The sequence below is a fragment of the Dipodomys merriami genome, unplaced genomic scaffold (assembly GCF_024711535.1).
Source record: "Dipodomys merriami isolate MVZ:Mamm:240054 unplaced genomic scaffold, mDipMer1.0.p SCAF_82, whole genome shotgun sequence".
In the NCBI taxonomy this organism is placed as follows: Eukaryota; Metazoa; Chordata; class Mammalia; order Rodentia; family Heteromyidae; genus Dipodomys; species Dipodomys merriami.
The window spans coordinates 6,117,593-6,138,434 of record NW_027206424.1 but is presented as its reverse complement, the minus strand read 5'-3'; the positions used below and the strand labels follow the sequence as shown (position 1 = coordinate 6,138,434).

Genomic DNA, 20,842 nt, shown 5'->3' with positions numbered 1-20,842 from the left:
TGTCTTGAGCTGAAGAGCACAGGGACAGCGCCAGGCACAGAGTTCAAGCCCAATGACCCACAAAAAAAAAAAAAGAAAAAGAAAGAAAGAAAGAAATTGAGAGTAGAGTAGAATAGTGGTTGCAACAGTGGAGATAGTAGCTGTTAGGGAGGGTTAAGGGAATGTTGGTCAATGATACAAAGTTATATTTAACCAATAAAAGTAAGTTCTTATTTTTCTACTAGCAGGATCCATATAGATAATAATAATTATAATAATTATTACTATAATAATAATGTGCTGTATGTTTCAAAAGAAACCACAAAAAAGGCTTTGATGTTTCACTACAAAGAAAAGATCAATCCATCAACCACTTTGGAAAGCAGCATGGAGGTTCCTCAAAAGACTCCACATAGAGCTCCCCTATGACCTAGCAATCCCACTTTTGGGCATTTGCCCAAACGATCACAAACAAGACCATACTAAAGCCACCAGCACAACTATGTTTATCACAGCATTATTTACCATAGCTAAGATATGGAACCAACCCAGATGCCCCTCAGTAGATGAATGGATCAAGAAAATGTGGTATGTATACACAATGGAATTCTATGCCTCCATCAAAGAGAATGACATTGTCCCATTTGTTAGGAAATGGAAAGACTTGGAAAAAATTATATTAAGTGAAGTAAGGCAGGCCCAAAGAAACATAGGTCCCATGATTTCCCTTATTTGCAATAACTAATATATGTCTAGGATAAGAGAAAAGGTCAAAAGCTATGTAATAAACCAATCAATAAATGGGCAAATGAGCTAAAGAGAGACTTCTCAGAAGTAAATATGGCAAATAGACACATGAAGAAATGTTTGGCATCTCTGATCATAAAGGAAATGAAAATCAAAACAACTTTGAGATTCCATCCAAAAGAGAAATGTTCTCATTACCTGACCTATGAAATGGTAACCCCTCTGAATAACACTTTAAAATAACAATAAAATTATATTTTTTAAAGACCTGAAATTAGAAGAGGAAGAAAAGGAACTCGGGAAGGGAAAAAGGAGAGAGGAAAGATGGACAGTATAAAATTAGGAAGCATGAACAAAATCAAAGCGTGTATACATGCCTCACGGAAGTATCACAGTGAAGCATAACCACTTAGACAACGTGCATGTGGTAATTCTTGTAACTTTTTAAAAAGTGTCATGACACTGAGGTGTCTTTCACTGGGAAAGAGTCTCTTGAAGAAGCTACTGAGCACACTGGGTAGCCTTATGGAAACAGTAAAGCTTACTACTCCACACATTCAAAGGAACAAACCAATGGCAACCCAGACCAATGACGTGGCCGATGGTGCCCCTGATAAGACCACACAAATATTCCAGGCTCAGCACCCATGAGCTGAGCCTCCATGTGTCCTGGAGAGACACTGGATGAGCAACAAGATCAGAATAGGCTCCCTCAGACGACTGGGGGTAAGAGAGCTAGAGGCTGCCATCTGTCACAGGAAGCAACAAGGAACCAGAGCCACCTAGCTCAGCCTGCCCAAGGGGCCAAGAGGCCCAGAAGACAAAGATAAACACTAACAGACAAAAGCCCTAGGAGAAGGCACTGAGCAGACAATGCAGGGCTTTTAACTAACACCAAAAGCACAAACAGTAAAGCAAAAACTAGCTGTTGTAACTCATCAAAATTGAAACATATATCAAAGTGCACTTTGGAGCCACAGGACTTCGAATCATGAGTTTATAAAGGTCTACCACACAGAATATTCAAAAACACACACCATAGCATAAAGAAGCATTCTATTTCTGAAATGAGCGACAGGAATAGATATTTCTCCAAAGAGAAAATGGTGAGCAAACGCATGTGAAGCTGGGAAACGGAAGAGAGGAGGCCCAGGAGCGCCAACTAATAGAGGAGTCTGGCCCCCAGCCCCGTGGCCCGGCTCTCAGCCCAGTCCCTGAGGCCCCAGACTCCACCAGCACAGCCCGGATCCCTCCCGGGCCTGGCCGACTCACTTTCCCCTGAGCAGATGAGTGCGGCGTCCTGGCCGTGTGCGCACCGCCGCCCTGGCTCCCTTGGGCAGTGGAACAGCAGCGACTCGTTGCCCATGCAGCGGAACGCCTCCGTCCACACAGGCCCTGGCCCCTGGCCGAAGCGGGCGCCCCCAGGTGTGGACACCGCCACCCCGCAGCCCAGCTCCCGGCACACCACGTGGGCTGTGGGCAGGTCCAGGTCAGCATCGCAGACCGTGCCCCAGGTCAGGCCGCGCAGGACCTCCAGGCGCCCTGCACAGGGGTGGTCGCCGCCCGCCAGGCGGGCTTCCACGTGTCCTGGAGGAAGACACTTAGCTGGAGCAACCAAGGGTAGGGAAGGCTCCATGCAAACTACTGAGCTCAAGTGGCCACCGTTCAGCCCTCCAGGACCCAGGACAACCTGACATAGTTACGCCCCAGGGTCCAGAAGCCCAAGGGTAAGTCGGGGGTCTGCAGACTCAGGGCCTTGCCACCCCTCTCCAGACCTCCCTAGAGACCTCACAAGTGTGCCAAGATCACAAAGACCCATGGTTCCCTGGCATCTGGAAGGACATGGCTGACTGGGACCGCACAGGCAGAGTAAGTGGGCACTGCCCCTCAGCCCCAGAACACAGGCCAGATAGAGATCTGAGCTCTGCCCACCGAGACTGGTGCCTGGGGCTTTCCTGAACCTCTACCCAGTAGAAATGCAAAATTCTATCAACCACCATCCACAGGAAAGGTCTCCATTCACCATGTCCCCATGTGGTGAGGCAGACCCAAAAACACAGCCAAACTGCACTGGCCCAGGGGTCTCTACCTGTGCACACCACTTGGGTGTAGGTTGGACGGTAACACTGCTCTAGGAAGTTCACGTTGATCTTGCACTGGAAAATGTTGGCCTCTGTCCCCTGACAGGACACAATCTTCTGCTCCTGACTCTCAGGGTCCCCTCCAGGGTAGGTTCTCGACCACTGCAGAGCAGCGCCGCACTCCAGCTGTCTGCAAAACACACTTGCCTCCTGCTGCTGCAAGTCGCACCGCAGGGCGAAGCCGGCAAGGTTGATTGACTCTGGGGTCCCTGCACAAGGGCTTCCACCGCCGTGCAGTCTAATTTTTCCCAAGGTACTCCCTAGTGGGATGGAAGAGAAACAGACCTGGAAGCTGGGCACAGATTCTCAGCGGTGCTGTGACCAGCCTCACGCAGCATCCAGGGCACCCAGGGACACATTCCAGAGCACCGTGGCCGCAGCCCCACCCGTCACCCTCAGGATTGTGGGGCTGTGGGCTAGTTGCACACAGCACGAAGAAGCTGCCAGGGGAACCCACGACAGGACACCTGCCCGGAGTAGCCAGTGGGTTCCTAACTGCCCCCTGGAGTATCCAATGGGTTCCTAACTGCCCCCTGGAGTATCCAATGGGTAACTGCCTCCTGGAATATCCAATGGGTAACTAACTGCCCCCTGGAGTATCCAATGGGTAACTGCACCCCCTGGAGTATCCAATGGGTAACTGCCTCCTGGAATATCCAATGGGTAACTAACTGCCCTCTGGAGAATCCAATGAGTAACTGCCCCCTGGAGCTGTACTCAGCACACAGCAAGAGCTTGTGAAAACACTCGGCTGAGGTGGCCCAGGATGACCAAGGAAAGCATAGCTTTGGTGGCTAAATGTAGAACCCTGGAAATCCTATGAACAGTGATCAAGACAGAGTCCCACACAGGGGAGAGCGGAGATGCATTAGGACAAAGAGGAAAGCCCTCATCCTGCATCAGGAGGAAACCCCAGACCCCTGAGAAAATGAGGCACCGCACCTGGGCTGGACCGGCCCTCCTCCCCTCTGGATCCTGAACAAGGAAGGAAGTCCCAGAACTAGGAGGGCTGGGAGTCCTCAGCTGACCTACCTGAGCAGACGATTGACACCACACATTGGCACTTGCAGTTGGCGATCAGGCCCCAGCTCCCCAGCGAGCACTCCCCGAGGGTGGCCTCCTCCCCCTGGCACTGGGTTCCAAACAGCCACAGCCCACTCATCTCTTCAGGCCGTAAAACAAACTGAGGAGCAGCTAGCACATGGCCACAGTCAAGCTGTCTGCAGGTCACCGTGGCCTCCCGCAGGCCCCAGTGGTCCCCACACACAAAGCCCTGCTGGCCGTGATGCTGAAGGTGCAGACGGCCCTCACAGTGGTTTGTGCCATCCAGGAGACTCACAGACTCCGCGCCAGCCGGACCTTCAGGAAAAGAGCACAGGAAGGTACAGAAGATTCCGGGGGATTTTTGTTCAGGAGGGTCCATGTTAGAAAGCTTGCCCTTGTCTTCCACCCAGACCCCTCCTTTATCTCATGGGAATCAGTACACAGTCACTGTGGTAAAAGGGAAGTTCACAAAAACGAGCACAAGGAGATGTGGTATCAGAACTGTGTCTGACTTCCACCCTGGGTCCCTGGCCCCAGGACTGCGGACAGCAGCAGAGCGTACTCACCAGGGGGAGAGGCCCAGCAGGCCAGAAGAACAGCCCCCAGCCCCAGAGGGGAGAGCGCCATGTCTGGCAGGCTTGCGGCTGCAGCTTGTCAGGCTGCAGTCTGGGCTCCGGCAGCTGACGCTGCGCTGGGGCTGTAGCGTGAGCTGTGGTGCCTCCTCCACAGCCAGCTGAGCTGTCCTCTGCCGCCCTGCGCAGGTGCTCACCCGGGCTGCGGCCAGGCCCCCCCGCAGCCCAGTGTGAACTAGTTGTGGTTCCTGGTGTGACGGGCCCAGGGTCCCTGAACAGCAGCGTTTTGGCTGCCACGAACAAGGCCATGCAGGAGAGCATGGGCCTCCTCGGCCTCACATGAAGATGGGGTGTCCTTCCAGGATCAGTATGTCACGAACAGGCAGACTTTGCAATCTGATCACAATACCCAAAAGCACGCAAGCCGAGTGACCAGCCAGGATGGACACAGGCTCCTTTGAGGGTGTGCACTTAGAGTCAGCCAAGTGCACTGCCTAGGAGGTGCAAGTCAGCTGCACAAAGATGGGTGGAAAACTAAGGACCATCTGAACAAGGGACACAATGTCACTTAGATTTATTTATTGGAAAGCTACTGAGGAGGATTGACTGTCAAGGGCAAATCATACAGAAAATCCAGTTATTCCAATTGGGCCCATCACTATGCAGTTCTGAAAGTAAGTTTCATCAAAGATATCCCATACTTTAAAATATTTAATGGTAAATATTTTCCCACCTATGTGGAAGCTAGATCTAAAATACAACTGGACATAACTTATACAGGACCTTAACATTCAGACAGAGTCAGACTAAAGAGGATACTCAGGGGAGGAACCCAAAGATGTCACACCTCTGAACATTTAATAGTATTTAGTAAAAACAAATTCTGGAAAATGGAAGCATGGAGTCCTTTGCTGGTGGTGGTGATGGTGGCATGTGTTTTTGCTCTGGGATTTATTTTTGTCATTTTAGCAGAGGCAAAGTGGGGCACAGCAAGGGAGGGGGAAGGGTGAGCAAAGTGATCATGGTATTCAGCATACACTGAACAGAAAATGAACTATGCAACTTGTGGGCAGGGGTGGGGGGGAACTGGGGGAACTGGGGGAACACAAGGAAAGGGGTGACATTGTCCAAAAAGAAATGTATCATTACCTCACTTATGAAGTGTACAACACCTCAACAATAACAATAAAATGTATTTTGAAACCATTTTAAGCAATAAAACATTCCAGATTTTCTATTTTCTTACGTATTTTCTGTCTTCATATTCTAAAGATCTGAAATAAGCGTACAATTTTGCAAACAAAATAATCTCAGTCAAAAAGATATGTTGAGTCCACTACATAATTTGTTGGATTCATAGTAAGAGGAAGGTAACAGTCCTCTCAATGAGACTTACTAAGAAGTCAAGATGGCGGTACGCAGCCACCTGTGAGCCCCGAGGAACTGCAGTCACGCCAGCAGGCCTGTGAGGACAAGGCTGGGTGGGAAACTGCACAGGAAGACAAGGGGCTGTGAACACGCCTCGTGGTACAGGTTCTCTTCAACGTCAGTCCAGGACCCAGATGCAGACGCAGAGGTATACGCGGTTGGCATGGGGCCCAGATTCTCTTAAGCAGGAAGGACTCACACGGAGACCCTTCCTGCACTCACCACCCCCTGCTCCCTGCTCCATGTCCAGTGCAGCCATGGCCTGGCCTGAACGTGAACAGGCCAGGCCCCAAGACACACATCGCCACACCTGGTGTCCCAGTCATTCACTCCGCCCAACAAAGGCCCACAGAATTTCTCATCAGTACAAGCAGGCATTTGAAACACTTCAAATTTTATTAGAAGAAAAAGCGGAACACCTCCTACTCAAGGGGGACAGGGGACTTCTGTGCTTCTGGAGAGAAGAGAGTCAGCTCTGGAGAGGAGAAAGGGAAGGGAGCCCAAGGTCTGGAGAGCACAGCAGGAGGTGATCACAGACCAGTGAGGAGGGAAGTTGGGGAGGGAGCCAGACTTCTGCCTTTGGAGTCTCTAGCAAACTTGGCCTCCTTCAGCTGACCTCTCCTGCTTCCACACTGTCTTCTACCAGTCCATGAGGGTCGGAGGATGTGGAGGATTGCACGGACACAGGAAGCCGCCAGCATCAAGTCATCCCGAGAACGAGGGTAGCAGTGTCCTACACTAGGGGTGTTCTTAGCCCATCACCCACCAGAACCCCAGGAAGCAATTCTTACACAAACACACCACAAGATTCATCCTGCCTGAGGGTTCCGGTTTGTTCTCCACTCCAAGATACCATGGGGACCATCGTAAATGACACAGGAGAGTTCAGTGATCACCAGGAAAACATGAGAAGCCTCTGTAAAGGCCATCATGAAGATTTATTATGCGTGAAGTCTATTCTCCCCGGGCTACCGTGGTCTGGTCTATACTAGATCACCATAACAGGCTATTCCAAACCCGGCCACTATGAAGGTCTACTTGATGCCCACCCACCATGAGAGTCTCTTCTACACAAGATCACAAAGAAGGCCCACTCTACATCAGGAAGGCATGGAATTTCATTGAATGGCAAGAAGCCCAGAGGTCATTTGACATAAGAACACTACAAGGGTCATTCTACTCAAGGACACCACGGGAACCACTGGCTTCCAGGACCTCCCCATGTAGATGCCACTCTACATGAAAGCACTATAGGTCCTTCACTGATATCATAAGTGTGTATGTAGTCAGCTATTCGTTACTATGACTAAACACTCGAGACACTCAAAGAAGTCTTTTGACTCAGGTTTAGAGGTTTCAGTCCATGGTTGGTTGCACCAGCTGCTTTGGGGTCTCTGGAGAGACAGAACATCATGATGTGGTACATGGTAGAACTTAGCTGCTCACCACACAGTGGCTAGGAAACATGAGAGAGGGAGAAGAGGGAGCTGACACCCAAATGCCCTTTCAAGGGCATGCATGCACCAAATGACCAGATTTCCTTACACTGTATTCCATGAGATCTGACACCTTCTAGTAACAGGAGAAGCTGGTGCCTAAGCCATCAAAACAGAGCCTTTGGAGGTAATTTAAGATCCAAAGTTAACTGACCACATTCTACCCAAGGATACCATGGGGGTCCACTATCCAAAAGAACTTCATGAGGGCAATGCTTTTTAAATTACGATTATTTCCATTCATTTGCAGACATTTTCCTGACCACACAGAGAAGAGAATGGCCAGGATTCCCAGAGGGAATACAGACATGAAGATCTGGGCCTGAATGTGTGTCTATTGAGGGCTAATCAAGGTGTAAAGGCCATAGGTAGTGGTCACTTGTGAGCAGCTGATAGATGGAGATGAAAGTGTAGGTGTGATCAGAGGCTCATTAGGAGAGAAAAGCGGTCACATGGAGAATGTGGTCTTGGATGAACGTGGTCAGGACATGGGGAATGTGGTCTTAGATGAATGTGGTCAGGACATGGAGAATATGGTCTTGGACCACGTGGTCAGGACATGGGGAATGTGGTCTTGGATGAACGTGGTCAGGACATGGGGAATGTGGTCTTGGATGAACGTGGTCAGGATATGGAGAATGTAGTCTTGGATGAATGTGGTCAGGACATGGAGAATGTGGTCTTGGACCATGTGGTCAGGACATGGGGAATGTGGTCTTGGATGAATGTGGTCAGGATATGGAGAATGTGGTCTTGGATGAATGTGGTCAGGACATGGAGAATGTGGTCTTGGACCACGTGGTCAGGACATGGAGAATGTGGTCTTGGATGAACGTGGTCAGGACATGGAGAATGTGGTCTTGGACCATGTGGTCAGGACATGGGGAATGTGGTCTTGGATGAACGTGGTCAGGACATAGAGAATGTGGTCTTGGACACATGTGGTCAGGACACGGAGAATGTGGTCTTGGACCATGTGGTCAGAACATGAGGAATGTGGTCTTGGACACATGTGGTCAGGACATGGAGAATGTGGTGTTGTACACATGTGGTCAGGACATGGAGAATGTGGTCTTGGATGAACGTGGTCAGGACATGGAGAATGTGGTCTTGGATGAACGTGGTCAGGACATGGAGAATGTGGTCTTGGATGAACGTGGTCAGGACATGGAGAATGTGGTCTCGGATGGATGTGGTCAGGACATGGAGAATATGGTCTTGGACCACGTGGTCAGGACATGGAGAATGTGGTCTTGGATGAATGTGGTCAGGACATGGAGAATGTGGTCTTGGATGAATGTAGTCAGGACATGGAGAATATGGTCTTGGACCACATGGTCAGGACATGGAGAATGTGGTCTTGGATGAACGTGGTCAGGACATGGAGAATGTGGTCTTGGACCATGTGATCAGGACATGGGGAATGTGGTCTTGGACATGTGTTGGGTCAGGATATGGGGAATGTGGTCTTGGATGACCGGGGTCAGGACATGGAGAATGTGGTCTTGAATGAACGTGGTCAGGACATGGAGAATGTGGTCTTAGACACATGTGGTCATGACATGGAGAATGTGGTCTTGGACCACGTGGTCAGGACATGGAGAATGTGGTCTTGGACCACATGGCTGGGACATGGGGAATGTGGTCTTAGACACATGTGGTCAGGACATGGAGAATGTGGTCTTGGATGAAAGTGGTCAGGACATAGAGAATGGGGTCTTGGAAACATGTGGTCAGGACATGGAGAATGTGGTCTTGGATGAAGGTGGTCAGGACATGGAGAATGTGGTGTTGGACACATGTGGTCAGGATATGGAGAATGTGGTGTTGGACATATGTGGTCAGGACATGGAGAATGTGGTCTTGGACACATGTGGTCATGACATGGAGAATGTGGTCTTGGACACATGTGGTCAGGACATGGAGAATATGGTCTTGGATGAACGTGGTCAGGACATGGAGAATGTGGTCTTGTATGAAGGTGGTCAGGAAATGGAGAATGTGGTCTTGGATGAACATGGTCAGGACATGGAGAATGTGGTCTTGGATGAAGGTGGTCAGGACATGGAGAATGTGGTCTTGGATGAATGTGGTCAGGACGTGGGAAATGTGGCCTTGGATGACCGTGGTCAGGACGTGGAGAATGTGGTCTTGGATGAACGTGGTCAGGATGTGGGAAATGTGGCCTTGGATGAATGTGGTCAGGACATGGAGAATGTGGTCTTGGATGAACGTGGTCAGGACGTGGGAAATGTGGTCTTGGATGAACGTGGTCAGGACATGGATAATGTGGCCTTGGATGACTGTGGTCAGGACATGGGGAGTGTGGTCTTGGATGAAGGTGGTCTGGACATGGGGAATGTGGTCTTGGATGAACATGGTCCGGAATGCTCTCTGAAGTGTGGTCGTGAAGGCATTGAACACATCCCCAAGTGTCCAGTATGTGTTGGGACCACGACAAGCCAGGTTGGACTCTCAGGTCCTCCCCCTTGGGCTGAGGCAGCACAGCCCTGTCTATAGTTGACAGGAGGTACATAGGAACCCACATACTCCTCAGAAGAACTACGAGGAAAGGGTGACCAGAAAACCCATAAAGGCTGCTTTAAACATGAGGACAAAAGTCTGCAATGGGGCAGGACACAGTGAGGGCCATAGTAGAGTGTGACAAGTTTCTGGGAAAGACTGAGGATGGATGGGTGGGTGGGTGGACAGATGGAGGGATGAGCTCCAAAGGAGCTTAATACCATGTTTAAAGAATGAGAAGGAGGAAGGTCCCGGTCTCCTGGGTTCCTTTATACCATGCTCTGGACAGGCTCATGTCCCCTGAGGTCAGTGCGGGGTCATCACATGCTGGCCCGTGCCAAGATCTTCTGTGCTGGTCTGAGCATCAGGACCAAGGCTGTCAGGAGCCCCATCTGTGTTTGACAAGAGACATATCCGGTCACCTCCAGGGACTGCCCAGAGTGCCCGGCATCCTCAGCCCTGCTTTCCCTCTGCAGAGTGAAGACACCGAGGGACAGACAGCTGCACAGGACCGGGCAGGTGGCCGTGAGATCGCTTCTCACACTGACACCGCCTCCCCAGCCTCTGTGCACCAGGGTCCCTCCAGAAGGTGCTTGAGAACCCTCTGGGCACGTATGAAAGAGCTCAAAAGGAAACCAAAGCCCAAAGTCTGCCTGTCACAAGACTCTAGCCTACGGAGCAGCTTTAAGGGCAAAATGCCCTAGGCCAGAGATGGGATTGAGGCTCAGGGACACAGAAAAGCAACGCTGATTCTTTAAATATAGGTGCCAGCCAGAGCAGAGCTCCCCGCATGAGAACAGTACAGCAGGAGGAGAGCCACGGACCCCAGGGCACAGAGGTGCACACCCGCCGGGCTCAGGAAGGCCCTGTCCTCCTCCTCCTCTTCCTCCTCCTCCTCCTCCTCCTCCTCCTCCTCCTCCTCCTCTCCAGAGTCTTCCTCTGGGTCTCCCACATCGTCATAATCCTGCTCCTGCACCAGGTCTCTGGACACTGTGGGCTCCTCTTGCTTCTTCTCCACAGAAACGGCTTCAATGTGCTCGTAGATACCTTCTGATGGCAAGTGCCCAGACATTCCAGAACCTGCAAACGCCACACCAGAACCACCTGAGGCAAAGCCCTCCTGCAGGTGGAGCCCTCCCTGGCCCTGTATCCCCCATGGGTGCTGAGACAGATGAACCCCTTACTGCTGGGCACACAGGCTGTGTCCTAGGGAGAGATGGCTGGTACAGGCACGACACTCATTCCTGAGCGATAATGAAGGGGTTGGGTGGCAGACAAATATTTCCAGAACCCTGAGAAGACAACATCTCTTCATCCAGCCTATCTCAGAAGAAGAAGGGACTCTTCTCCCAACAGCTCAGGCATGCAAAGAAGCCCACCCACTTGCGGCTGGCCTGGAGACTAGCTAGTACACACGGCAGGGACCAGAGCAGAGAGGCCCTGCTGTGGCCGTGGTCTCAGAGTTTCTCCCCCTCTGAGTCGTCACATACCCATGCTGGCAGCTCTGCCTCGGCACCACAGAGCACCCAGGCCCAGGAGGGTCAGGGCCAGAGAGCAGCCAAGGACCAGGCAGGAGATCTCAGGCAGAGTCCAGACCGAATGCACAGGCAGAGGAGCTGAAGAAGGGGCTGTGGGCACAGAGAGAGGCGGGGCCTCCTGTGTGCCTGAACTGCCCAGGGCTTTGTGACCCTCAGCCCCTCAGGAAGGGGCGGGGCACCCACAAGGCCTCCAGACATCTGCCCAGACATGGCCCCAGGCAGAGAGCCAACCTGCTGGTGCGAAGGGCCCGTGTAAGAGCATCTAGGTGGAAGTTCCCAAGTGGGCCTGCAGAGACCGTGGGTGGAAGGACCCCAGGGAGGCTCCTTGGAAAGTCCCGGTGAGAGAATCTCGCTGTGTGGACTAAGGCAGGGTGCGGTGGGACCTGGTATGGGCCCCAGGGTCTCACTGTGGTCACTGCCCTCCTCAGCTCCGTGTTGGACGTGAGCTGTGACATCCAAATGTGCTGGACCCCGCAGTCAGCAAGGGAAAGACCTAAGAAGTAGCTGCCGGAGAGCTGGGGCCTCTGTCCCCCCAGGGACAGGAAAAAGCATTGCCAACGTAGGCTGGGCAGCCATCCCTAAAGGGCCAGACCAGCTAAAGAAGAGATGACGGGCCCGGATTCCACAGGTGCCCAGCACTGGGCAGAGCTGAGATCCACCTCAGGCCCGCTAGGCACTGCGGGGCAGGAGAATGGGCGTGAGAACAAGTCGCCTACCCAGTGCCGTGGCACCTACAGGAGAAATGCTGGCGGGAAGGCATCAACTGCCCTCAGCAGCACGGGCCTGTGCCCCACAGGGCAGCACAGGCATCTGCGCTGTCCTCCCCAGCAGAGCCTCTGCCTCATGGCCCAGGCGAGGAGATCTGGCTGAGCAGAAGGTAGGATCACCCCAAACTCGCCCCTGGCCCTCACCTGAGCACCGCACGCCCGCGTCCTCCTTGTGGGTGCAGTCTCCGCGTCCCCACGGCTCCGCGGGGCAGCGCCACAGGGACGCCTCGCTGCCCCGGCAGCCCACCTCGTCCAGCCACACGGGCCCCGCGCCCGGGCCGAAGGCGGCCCCCGGCGCGGCCTCCACGGCCCGGCCGCAGCCCAGCTGGCGGCACGCGACGTCCGCATCCGCCAGGTCCCAGGAGTCGTCGCACACGGTGCCCCAGGAGCCCGCGTGCCAGAGTTCCACGCGCCCGGAGCAGCCCCGTCGGGGCCCCCGATCGCCCGCAGAGCGCCCTCCTCTGGAAGGAGATGTGAGGTTAAGGTGGCGTTGCATCTGGATACGCAAGGCAACTGGGAGGCAGACTGACGAGTGGGGATGAGCAGTTGAGGCCTGTGGTACTGCCTGTGACTGTCCTGTGGGAAGACACAGAGCGTACATGCCCAGGAACTCCACAGAATCCAGCTGTGGGCCACCATGACCCACGGGCAGGGCCTGGGCTCTAGCAGACACACAGCCTTCCACGGCACCTCTGAGACCACAGCACCCACCTGAGCTCCTCTCCTGGGGCACAGGACTGAGGGCGCCAGGGCGAGGAGGGACACTGCCACAGAGTGGAGCACTCAATTCTGTCGACCCAGGAGATGCCTGAGCCTGCCGGAGGGGGGGGCCTGCTCTCCAGCCAGCCCCGGTCCCCGCACGCCAGCTGCCTGCAGATGACAGTCATGGAGACATCCCGGAGGGCATTGCTGCACACAGCACCCCAGGACCCATTGCACAGCACGTCCAGCCACCCAGCACAGCCTCTGCTACTGCCTCGAAGCCTCAGTGCCACGGACTCTGCAGGACACGCACAGAGAAGCCCTGTGTCAGGCGCCAGAGCGTGTTCTCAGAGGGAGAAGCCCAGCAGAGGGCATCTCAGCTGCCCTCGGCATCACTGGCACATGGGTAGATCCAGCTATTGTGAAAAGTAGTAAGGAGGGTACTCAAAAGACTGGAAATCCCATGGGCTCCAGTTATGCCACAGCTAGATACATATCTAGTGTGGTTTTAAGGAAATGTCTCCAAGAGACTCGCTGCTGAAGGCGTGGTCCTTCATCTCCCGCTAGTGCTGCGACTTGGGAAGACTATGGAATCTTTCGCTGGCGGGGCCTCGCAGGAAGTAGGGTGCTAGGGGTGCCTTTGAGACTGTGCTGTCCTGTGCCTCTGTCTTTCTCTCTGCTCTCTGGCACCATGAGCTAGGCTCCAGAGTTGCCCTTACCCTCCCTATGAGCTCTATTCCTGGCCCAGAAACAAATGGACTGATGAAAAATCCGACACAGTACCCAAAGGAAACTGTCGTATGTCAAAGACCCATGACCCTCTTTTCATTGCACATGCATGTCCATTAGCACATGAATGACACAGGAAATGCTTTTTTGGCTATACATATAGATATGAAAACAGATATGGATAAAGAAGAATGTTAGCCTTTTAATCCCAGCCTCACAAGTAGGAAATACAAGTAGGAAGATTATAGTTCAGGCTGGCCTGAGCGTGAACTCAACACCCAAAGTGCCAACAGCCAGTTGTCCACACTTCAACTCAAGGCACTCAAGAGGCTGAGACCTGGAGGATTAAGGTTCAGAGTTAGCCCAGGCAGAACCAAGACTCCGTCTTTTATTAACCAGTAAAATGCCAGGCTGGAGATGTGACCCACGTTGAGTGTCAGTCATGAAAAAAAAAAAAAAATAAAAGCAAGCACTAGGCCCTTGGTTCAAGCTTTGGTACTAGAACTATATATCTCCAATGTAAAAAGGGTTGAGTGGGTAGCTCAAGTGGTAGAGCCACTGCCTGACAAGTACCCAGCCCTGAGTTCAAACCTCAATACTTAAAAAAATAGAAGATGGAAGGAGGAAGAGGATGAAGGAGGAGAGGAGAAATGATCACATGTAATAATCGACAGCCCTAGAGAATATCGCATTAAATAAATCAGACACATAATGACAAATAGTGCACAATATGAAATATTAAATATAAAAATATAAAATGTTAAATACAAAGAAACAAAATTAAATTGTGGGAAGAAAACAGAGGGAAGTAGGTCAAAAGAAGGCAAGTTTAAGATTAAATGTGTAGCAGAGAACTAGTGTCAGTATATTGTATTGTATACTAAAAACCAGGCTAATAGAAAAGATTTCACATTCTTTTACCACAGAAACAAAATTAGGTGAATTGCTGGGCATCTTAACTGACTCGATTTTGGCAATCATTCCAGCATACATATGTATATCAAAGCACCACACACTTTTGTTTTGTTTTGTTTTTTTGGTTTTATTTGGGTCCGGTTGTGGGGCCTGAACTCTGGGCCTGGGCGCTGTCCCTCAGCTCTTCAGCTCAAGGCTAGCGCTCTACCACTTGAGATACAGCACCACTTCCAGCTTTCTGATGGTTCACTGGAGATAAGAGTTTCATGGGCCTTCCTGCCCCGGCTGGCTTTGAACCCTGATCCTCAAATCTCAGCCTCTTGAATAGCTAGGATGACAGGCGTGAGCCACCAGCACTATTTTTAAGGAAAGAAAACTTTCCACAAAGAGCATTCCAGGCCCAGCATTGTGTGCCTGCCTCCTGGGTCTGCCAGGAGCACAAAGCTGAATTTAGAAAAGTTGACATTAGAAAACCCATCAGTATGATTTACAACACTGAAAACAAGGGGGAATTAGTCTGTCTGATAGATGCAAATAAATGCAAATGTGTGTGTGGTGTGTGTGTGGTGTGTGTGTGTGTGTGTGGTGTGTGTGTGGTGTGTGTGTGTGTGTGTGGTGTGTGTGGTGTGTGTGGTGTGTGTGTGTGTATGGTGTGTGTGTGTGTGGTGTGTGTGTGTGTATGGTGTGTGTGTGTGGTGTGTGTGGTGTGTGTGTGTGTGGTGTGTGTGGGTGTGGGTGTGTGGTGTGTGTGTATGTTGTGTGTGTGTGTGTGGTATGTGTGTGTGGTGTGTGTGTGTGTGTGGTGTGTGTGTGTGTATGGTGTGTGTGTGTGTGTGTGTGGTGTGTGTGTGGTATGTGTGTGTGTATGGTGTGTGTGTGTGTGTATGGTGTGTGTGTGTGTGGTGTATGTGGGTGTGGGTGTGTGGTGTGTGTGTATGGTGTGGGTGTGTGGTGTGTGTGTATGGTGTGTGTGTGTGTGTGTGTGTGTGGTGTGTGTGTGGTGTGTGTGTATGGGGTGTGTGTGTGTCTGTCTGTCTGTCTGTCTGTCTGTCTTCACTACCCATTTTTTAACCTAAAGTCAAACCTTTGCAAACTCACAGTAGGTGGAAACGTCTTCAGCCCTGACAGGTGCCCCACTTTCTGCTCTCACATTTCTGGCCGACTGCACCAGAGGTGACAACAGGAAGACAAGCAAATCAGGTCAGAACGCAGAGCCCCAAACACCACTGCTTGAAGACAGGCCAGTGGGGTGGAAAAATCAGGAAAATCTTCAGGAAAGTCAGCAGAAGTCACCGGAGAATGCAGCCCAGAGGTGGAACCAGCTGAGTCGCAAAGAGCAACACATACAAAATGGCCCTCCCAAGCAGCTCGCCCTTTGTGAGGGACCTCAGTTATCGGGATTCAGGGTTGCCACAATTAAAAAGGTGGAATTTGGAGTGGTTACTAAAAGGCGGGCGACAGCAGGGCGAGCAGTCCCGAACAGAGCGAGCACACAGCGACATGTGCCTGGTGGAGAACAGTTCTAGCTGGCGTCGGCCCTGAGAGGAGACGTGCTGGCACAGCTTCTTCCAGGCTTTGCCTTTGTTTTAGGGGTTTTAGGGGGAAAAAAACCTCTGAACAAGGTTAACTTGACCTTGGCTCCAACCAGCCCAGTTCTTGGAATGGGAAGAATGCCTCTAGGTCCCCCACCCCCTAACAACCTAACTCACCTTGATTGTTCTGTTAAGGACAGACCCATAATACAGATAGGTTGTAATCTGGCTCTGACACCACGTGTTTACAGTAAACTCTGCCTTTTGCACGTGCTTACGGTAAACTCCGCCTATTGGCCACCTGTGTGGGGTCTGGTAGGACCATACAATCCTTTGTGTGTGTTACGATCCCATTGGTCACCTGCGCATGACCAGGCTCGACCTCATGGATTTTGCCTTTAAAAACCAACAAATGGGGGCTGGTCAGGGTCGCAGTATCAGCTCCTGAGCCTGTGCTACAGTCCTGGCCGGTCAGTGTAGGAACCTTCTCAATAAAGTTGCTTCGTTATTAACAACTTTGTTGCGGTGGGCTCTGTCACTCCGGACGACTAGGTGGGCTTGCCTGCCTGAGTAGGGGTCTTCCTACTACACTAACAACCTTAACAAAAGTGTCATACATAAATCAAAGCAAGCTAAGTAACGATACTATTCCTAATGAAGTGGTTATACATAGGCAAAGTGAATGTACTTATTCTTAATAAAATGATTATACATAGGCAAAGTGACTAGGTGGGGACACTTAACTCTAACAAAGTGATAATTCAGGGGGACAATAAGGGACTATCAGGACCCCAATTATCTAGAGGAAGCGGGAGTTTCCAGGAGCCCATGACAATTTTGCAGTCCGAGTGTCCTCTCTAACGTCTAGAGTCTGGAAAGTCCCTGTCTACAATCAATAGCAAGATGCCAAGATGGCATCCAAGTTACTTTGATTCAGAATCCATATTTTGCATCAAGAATGCCAGACGTGGGCTGGGAAGGAGGCTCAGTGGTAGAGTGCTTGCCTTGCATGCCTGAGGGTTCGATTCCTCAGCACCACATAAGCAAAAAGAAAAAAGCCAAAGAATGCCAGACGTCTAGGAACCAGCCAATAAAAGATGGGAATGCCGTGTGCATTCCCACTGACAAAACGTAGAGAATGGTGGAAATGCCCGCCCTTGTGGGCTGGCTACTCAATCTTCTAGAGAAGTGACAGTGCCCTAAAAGTGAGCCGTGGGGGAGGAGCACACTACTCAACAGGAGCTCTCTAAGGAAATCCACGGCAGGTGTGGCCTCCCCTGCTGTGAGGCTGGAGCAGAAGTACCTCGTGGCCCCGGCCGAAGGCAGGGTGGAAGTCACAGGAGCAGAGGGTAGGTCGGGAACTAGATTCCTTCCCTTCCACCATTCCAGAGTTCATCAGAGTGAGAGTGAGTAGGACATGTGTGTGCAATGCTCCAAAAGGGCACAGACAGGGTAGAGACAACGCAAGCACGGGCTAGGACTCGCCCTTTGTCCCTAAGAGAGGAGCCATTTCCCTGCTGCTTCTCAGGAGCCAGGAGAGAAAGTCGAGGCTGCAGTAAAGCTTCCTGGGCACTGGAGACGCCGGTGCGGGCAGCCTGCAGTGGGCAGGGCCCGCGGCAGCCCCTGGGGCCTGTGCCGACTGGGACAAGGCCTCTGGGTCGGGGAGTGCGCCCTGGCCTGTGCCGACTGGGACAAGGCCTCTGGGTCGGGGAGTGCGCCCTGGCCTGTGCCGACTGGGACAAGGCCTCTGGGTCGGGGAGTGCGCCCTGGCCTGCGTCTTGCTTTCCCAGAAGGGGCCCTTGGCTACGCGTGAGAGCGCAGTGGATGCTGAGCCTAGAGGCTGTGGCAGCAGGGCCGGGGCTGGGGTCTGGGGGCCGGGGGCCGGGGGCCGGGGGCCGGGGGCCGGGGTCTGGGGGCCGGGGGCCGGGGGCCGGGGTCTGGGGGCCGGGGGCCGGGGGCCGGGGGCCGGGGGCCGGGGGCCGGGGGCTGGGGGCCGGGGGCCGGGGGCCGGGGGCCGGGGGCCGGGGGCCGGGGGCCGGGGTCTGGGGGCCGGGGGCCGGGGTCTGGGGGCCGGGGGCCGGGGGCCGGGGTCTGGGGGCCGGGGGCCGGGGTCTGGGGGCCGGGGGCCGGGGGCTGGGGGCTGGGGGCTGACTGGGGTGTGCGCCCTCTGTGCCAGACTCTGGGGACCGGCCAGGCCAGGTGAGCGTGGCCAGTGGCAGGACCTTTACTCTCCATACCTCCAGGATTCGTCCTGTTTTAGGGGTCTACCCAAAGCCCCACCCCCTTCCTGCTGCACCCCCTTCCTGCCGCACCCCTGCGGCAGAGTGGAACCACAGCACCACCGACTCCCCAGACATCCGAGGCCCCAGCTGAGGGTCTGGAACTTAGGGCACCCCTGATTCACAAGGACCTCACGCACACCATGGGAAGATGCGTAACTTGACTTTGGAGAGGGAACACAGCCACACTGACCGCTTCCCTCCACCTCCAGGGGGTCCTCCGCTGTTCCTTGCGGCCAATGTGCAAACTCAGGGCCAAAGACCCCTTGTCACCCTGCCACCCCCCGTGTCCACCTCACTTCCCATCCCCGGGACCGTGTGGCGCCGGAAGGGCACCTGACACAGCTGCACAGCCAGCGAGGGGACGGGCTCTGGTGGGAAGGAGGAGGTAAAAGACTGGGCTGGCCATGCCGGTGGATGGGGAGGGCAGAGGGCCTGGACCTCAGATGACGCGCCCTCTGGCCTTGCTGAGGAGGAGGGGTTCCCTCCACACCCCACGTCACAGGCACAGTGCGTGTGTCCTCGCTGCGAGGAGAGGGCGCTGCTGAGAGCCAGCCGAGGACAGGGCAGGAGGGGCCTCGGCTTCCTCAGCCAGCGCCCGCCCCGCCCACGAGCCTCCCGCCTGCACAAAAGTCCCCCTGAGCTCTGTCACAGTGTGGGGATCTGCCCTGCCCAGTGCCCACGCTCCAACCCAGGTCAAGAAGCAATACTGAAGGAGACCCCTGCTCTGTCTCTGGCATTGGTTCCTGTCTCTGACGTGAAAGGGTCTTTTACTGGGGAGAGGGTCACCTAGGTAACAGATCATCTGCGTTTGCATCCTCCAAGTTCTGACCGTGTTGGAATACCTGGAGGGTCAACGATCCTATCCGAGAACAAACTGCACACTGTCTGAGCCCTGGGCTCCAGGAGCAAGCAGAGTAAGAGGGCCCCAAAGCCTGGGCTCTGCCCTCAGTCAGTCAGCCCTGTCTGGGCCTGGTCTCCAAATTCCTCCAGGTAAGAAACCATCTGCAAATCTGTGTCCAGAGTCCTTGGGAAAGCCTGGAAAATAGGAGCCCTGTGTCCAGAGCAGCACTGAGTCCTTGGGAAAGCCTGGAAAATAGCACTGTGTCCATTTGGAAGTAGACCTGTGATTCTGCAGTGTCTCCCAGTCCAAGCCAGTGGACAGTGGTTCTTGTTGTGACTCACGGGGCCTGTCAGGACAGGGGCCAGGACTCGATTTCTGTAGCCATCTCCTAGCGGACACTAGCAGCTAGCAATGCTGGAGATCAGGTGCAGCAAGGGGCCCCAGCACACCAGGTCAGATGGGCCTCACATCTCCTCAGGCCCTTGCCACTCTGATGGTCTGGGATACCGACTGAACCCAAATGTTGGGCAAGGTCAGGACAAGCATCTGCAGAGCCCCTGGATCCCTCCCGTTCATCAGGACACCCCTGAAGCCAACGCTGGGCCTCCCTGTCCTCAGAGCCCATCTCCTCCATCCTGTAACAGCTAGCGTGGAGACAGTGTATGTCTCACAGGTGGGGACAGCTGTATGGGGCTGGTGTGTGTCTGCTGTGTGTGAACAGTGTGTGTGTGTGCATGTGTGCATGTGTGAACAGTGTGTGTGTGTCTGCTGTGTGTGAACAGTGTGTGTCTGCTGTGTGTGAACAGTGTGTATGTGTCTGCTGTGTGTGGACAGTGTGTGTGTGTGAAGTGTGTGTGAACAGTGTGTGTGTATCTATTGTGTGTCTGCTGTGTGTAGACAGTGTGTCTGTTGTGTGTGGATAGTGTATGTGTGTCTGCTGTGTGTGAACAGTGTGTGTGTGTGTCTACTGTGTGTCTGCTGTATGTAGACAGTGTGTGTGTCCATCTGGTGTGTGGAGATGGTGTGTGTCTGCTGTGTGTGAACAGTGTGTGTGTGTGTGTCTACTGTGTGTCTGCTTTGTGTGGACAGTGTATGTCTGCTGTGTGTGGACAGTGTGTGTCTGCTGTGTGTGAACAATGTGTGTGTGTCTGCTGTGTGTGGACAGTGTGTGTGTGTGTGTGTCTACTGTGTGTCTGCTGTGTGTGGACAGTGTGTGTGTGTGTCTGCTGTGTGTGAACAGTGTGTGTCTGCTGTGTGTGAACAGTGTGTGTCTGCTGTGTGTGGACAGTGTGTGTGTGTTTGCTGGGTATGAACAGTGTGTGTCTGCTGTGTGTGAACAGTGTGTGTGTCTACTGTGTGTCTGCTGTGTGTAGACAGTGTGTGTGTGTCTGCTGTATGTGAACAGTGTGTGTCTGCTGAGTGTAAACAGTGTGTGTGTGTGTCTGCTGTGTGTGGACAGTGTATGTGTGTGTCTGCTGTGTGTGGACAGTGTATGTGTGTGTCTGCTGTGTGTGGACAGTGTGTATATGTGTCTACTGTGTGTCTGCTGTGTGTAGACAGTGTGTGTGTGTGTGTCTACTGTGTGTCTGAGATGTGTGGACAGTGT

The 20,842-nt window shown here is 53.1% G+C and overlaps 1 protein-coding gene across 1 annotated transcript in view; it reads right to left on the bottom strand.

Annotated features, from left to right (window-relative positions):
* Positions 1 to 20,842, bottom strand: part of LOC138819842 (scavenger receptor cysteine-rich domain-containing protein SCART1-like) — a 47,899-nt gene that overhangs the window by 8,873 nt on the left and 18,184 nt on the right. Inside the window, exons 3-11 of the mRNA XM_070011408.1 lie at positions 12,380 to 12,811; positions 11,421 to 11,558; positions 10,765 to 11,010; positions 10,255 to 10,322; positions 9,063 to 9,801; positions 4,478 to 4,540; positions 3,900 to 4,226; positions 2,816 to 3,127; positions 1,999 to 2,313 (exon numbers count right to left, since the gene is read on the bottom strand). Of these exons, the coding sequence (XP_069867509.1) occupies positions 1,999 to 2,313; positions 2,816 to 3,127; positions 3,900 to 4,226; positions 4,478 to 4,540; positions 9,063 to 9,801; positions 10,255 to 10,322; positions 10,765 to 11,010; positions 11,421 to 11,558; positions 12,380 to 12,811 (2,640 nt within the window). The remainder of the gene's footprint in view (positions 1 to 1,998; positions 2,314 to 2,815; positions 3,128 to 3,899; positions 4,227 to 4,477; positions 4,541 to 9,062; positions 9,802 to 10,254; positions 10,323 to 10,764; positions 11,011 to 11,420; positions 11,559 to 12,379; positions 12,812 to 20,842) is intronic.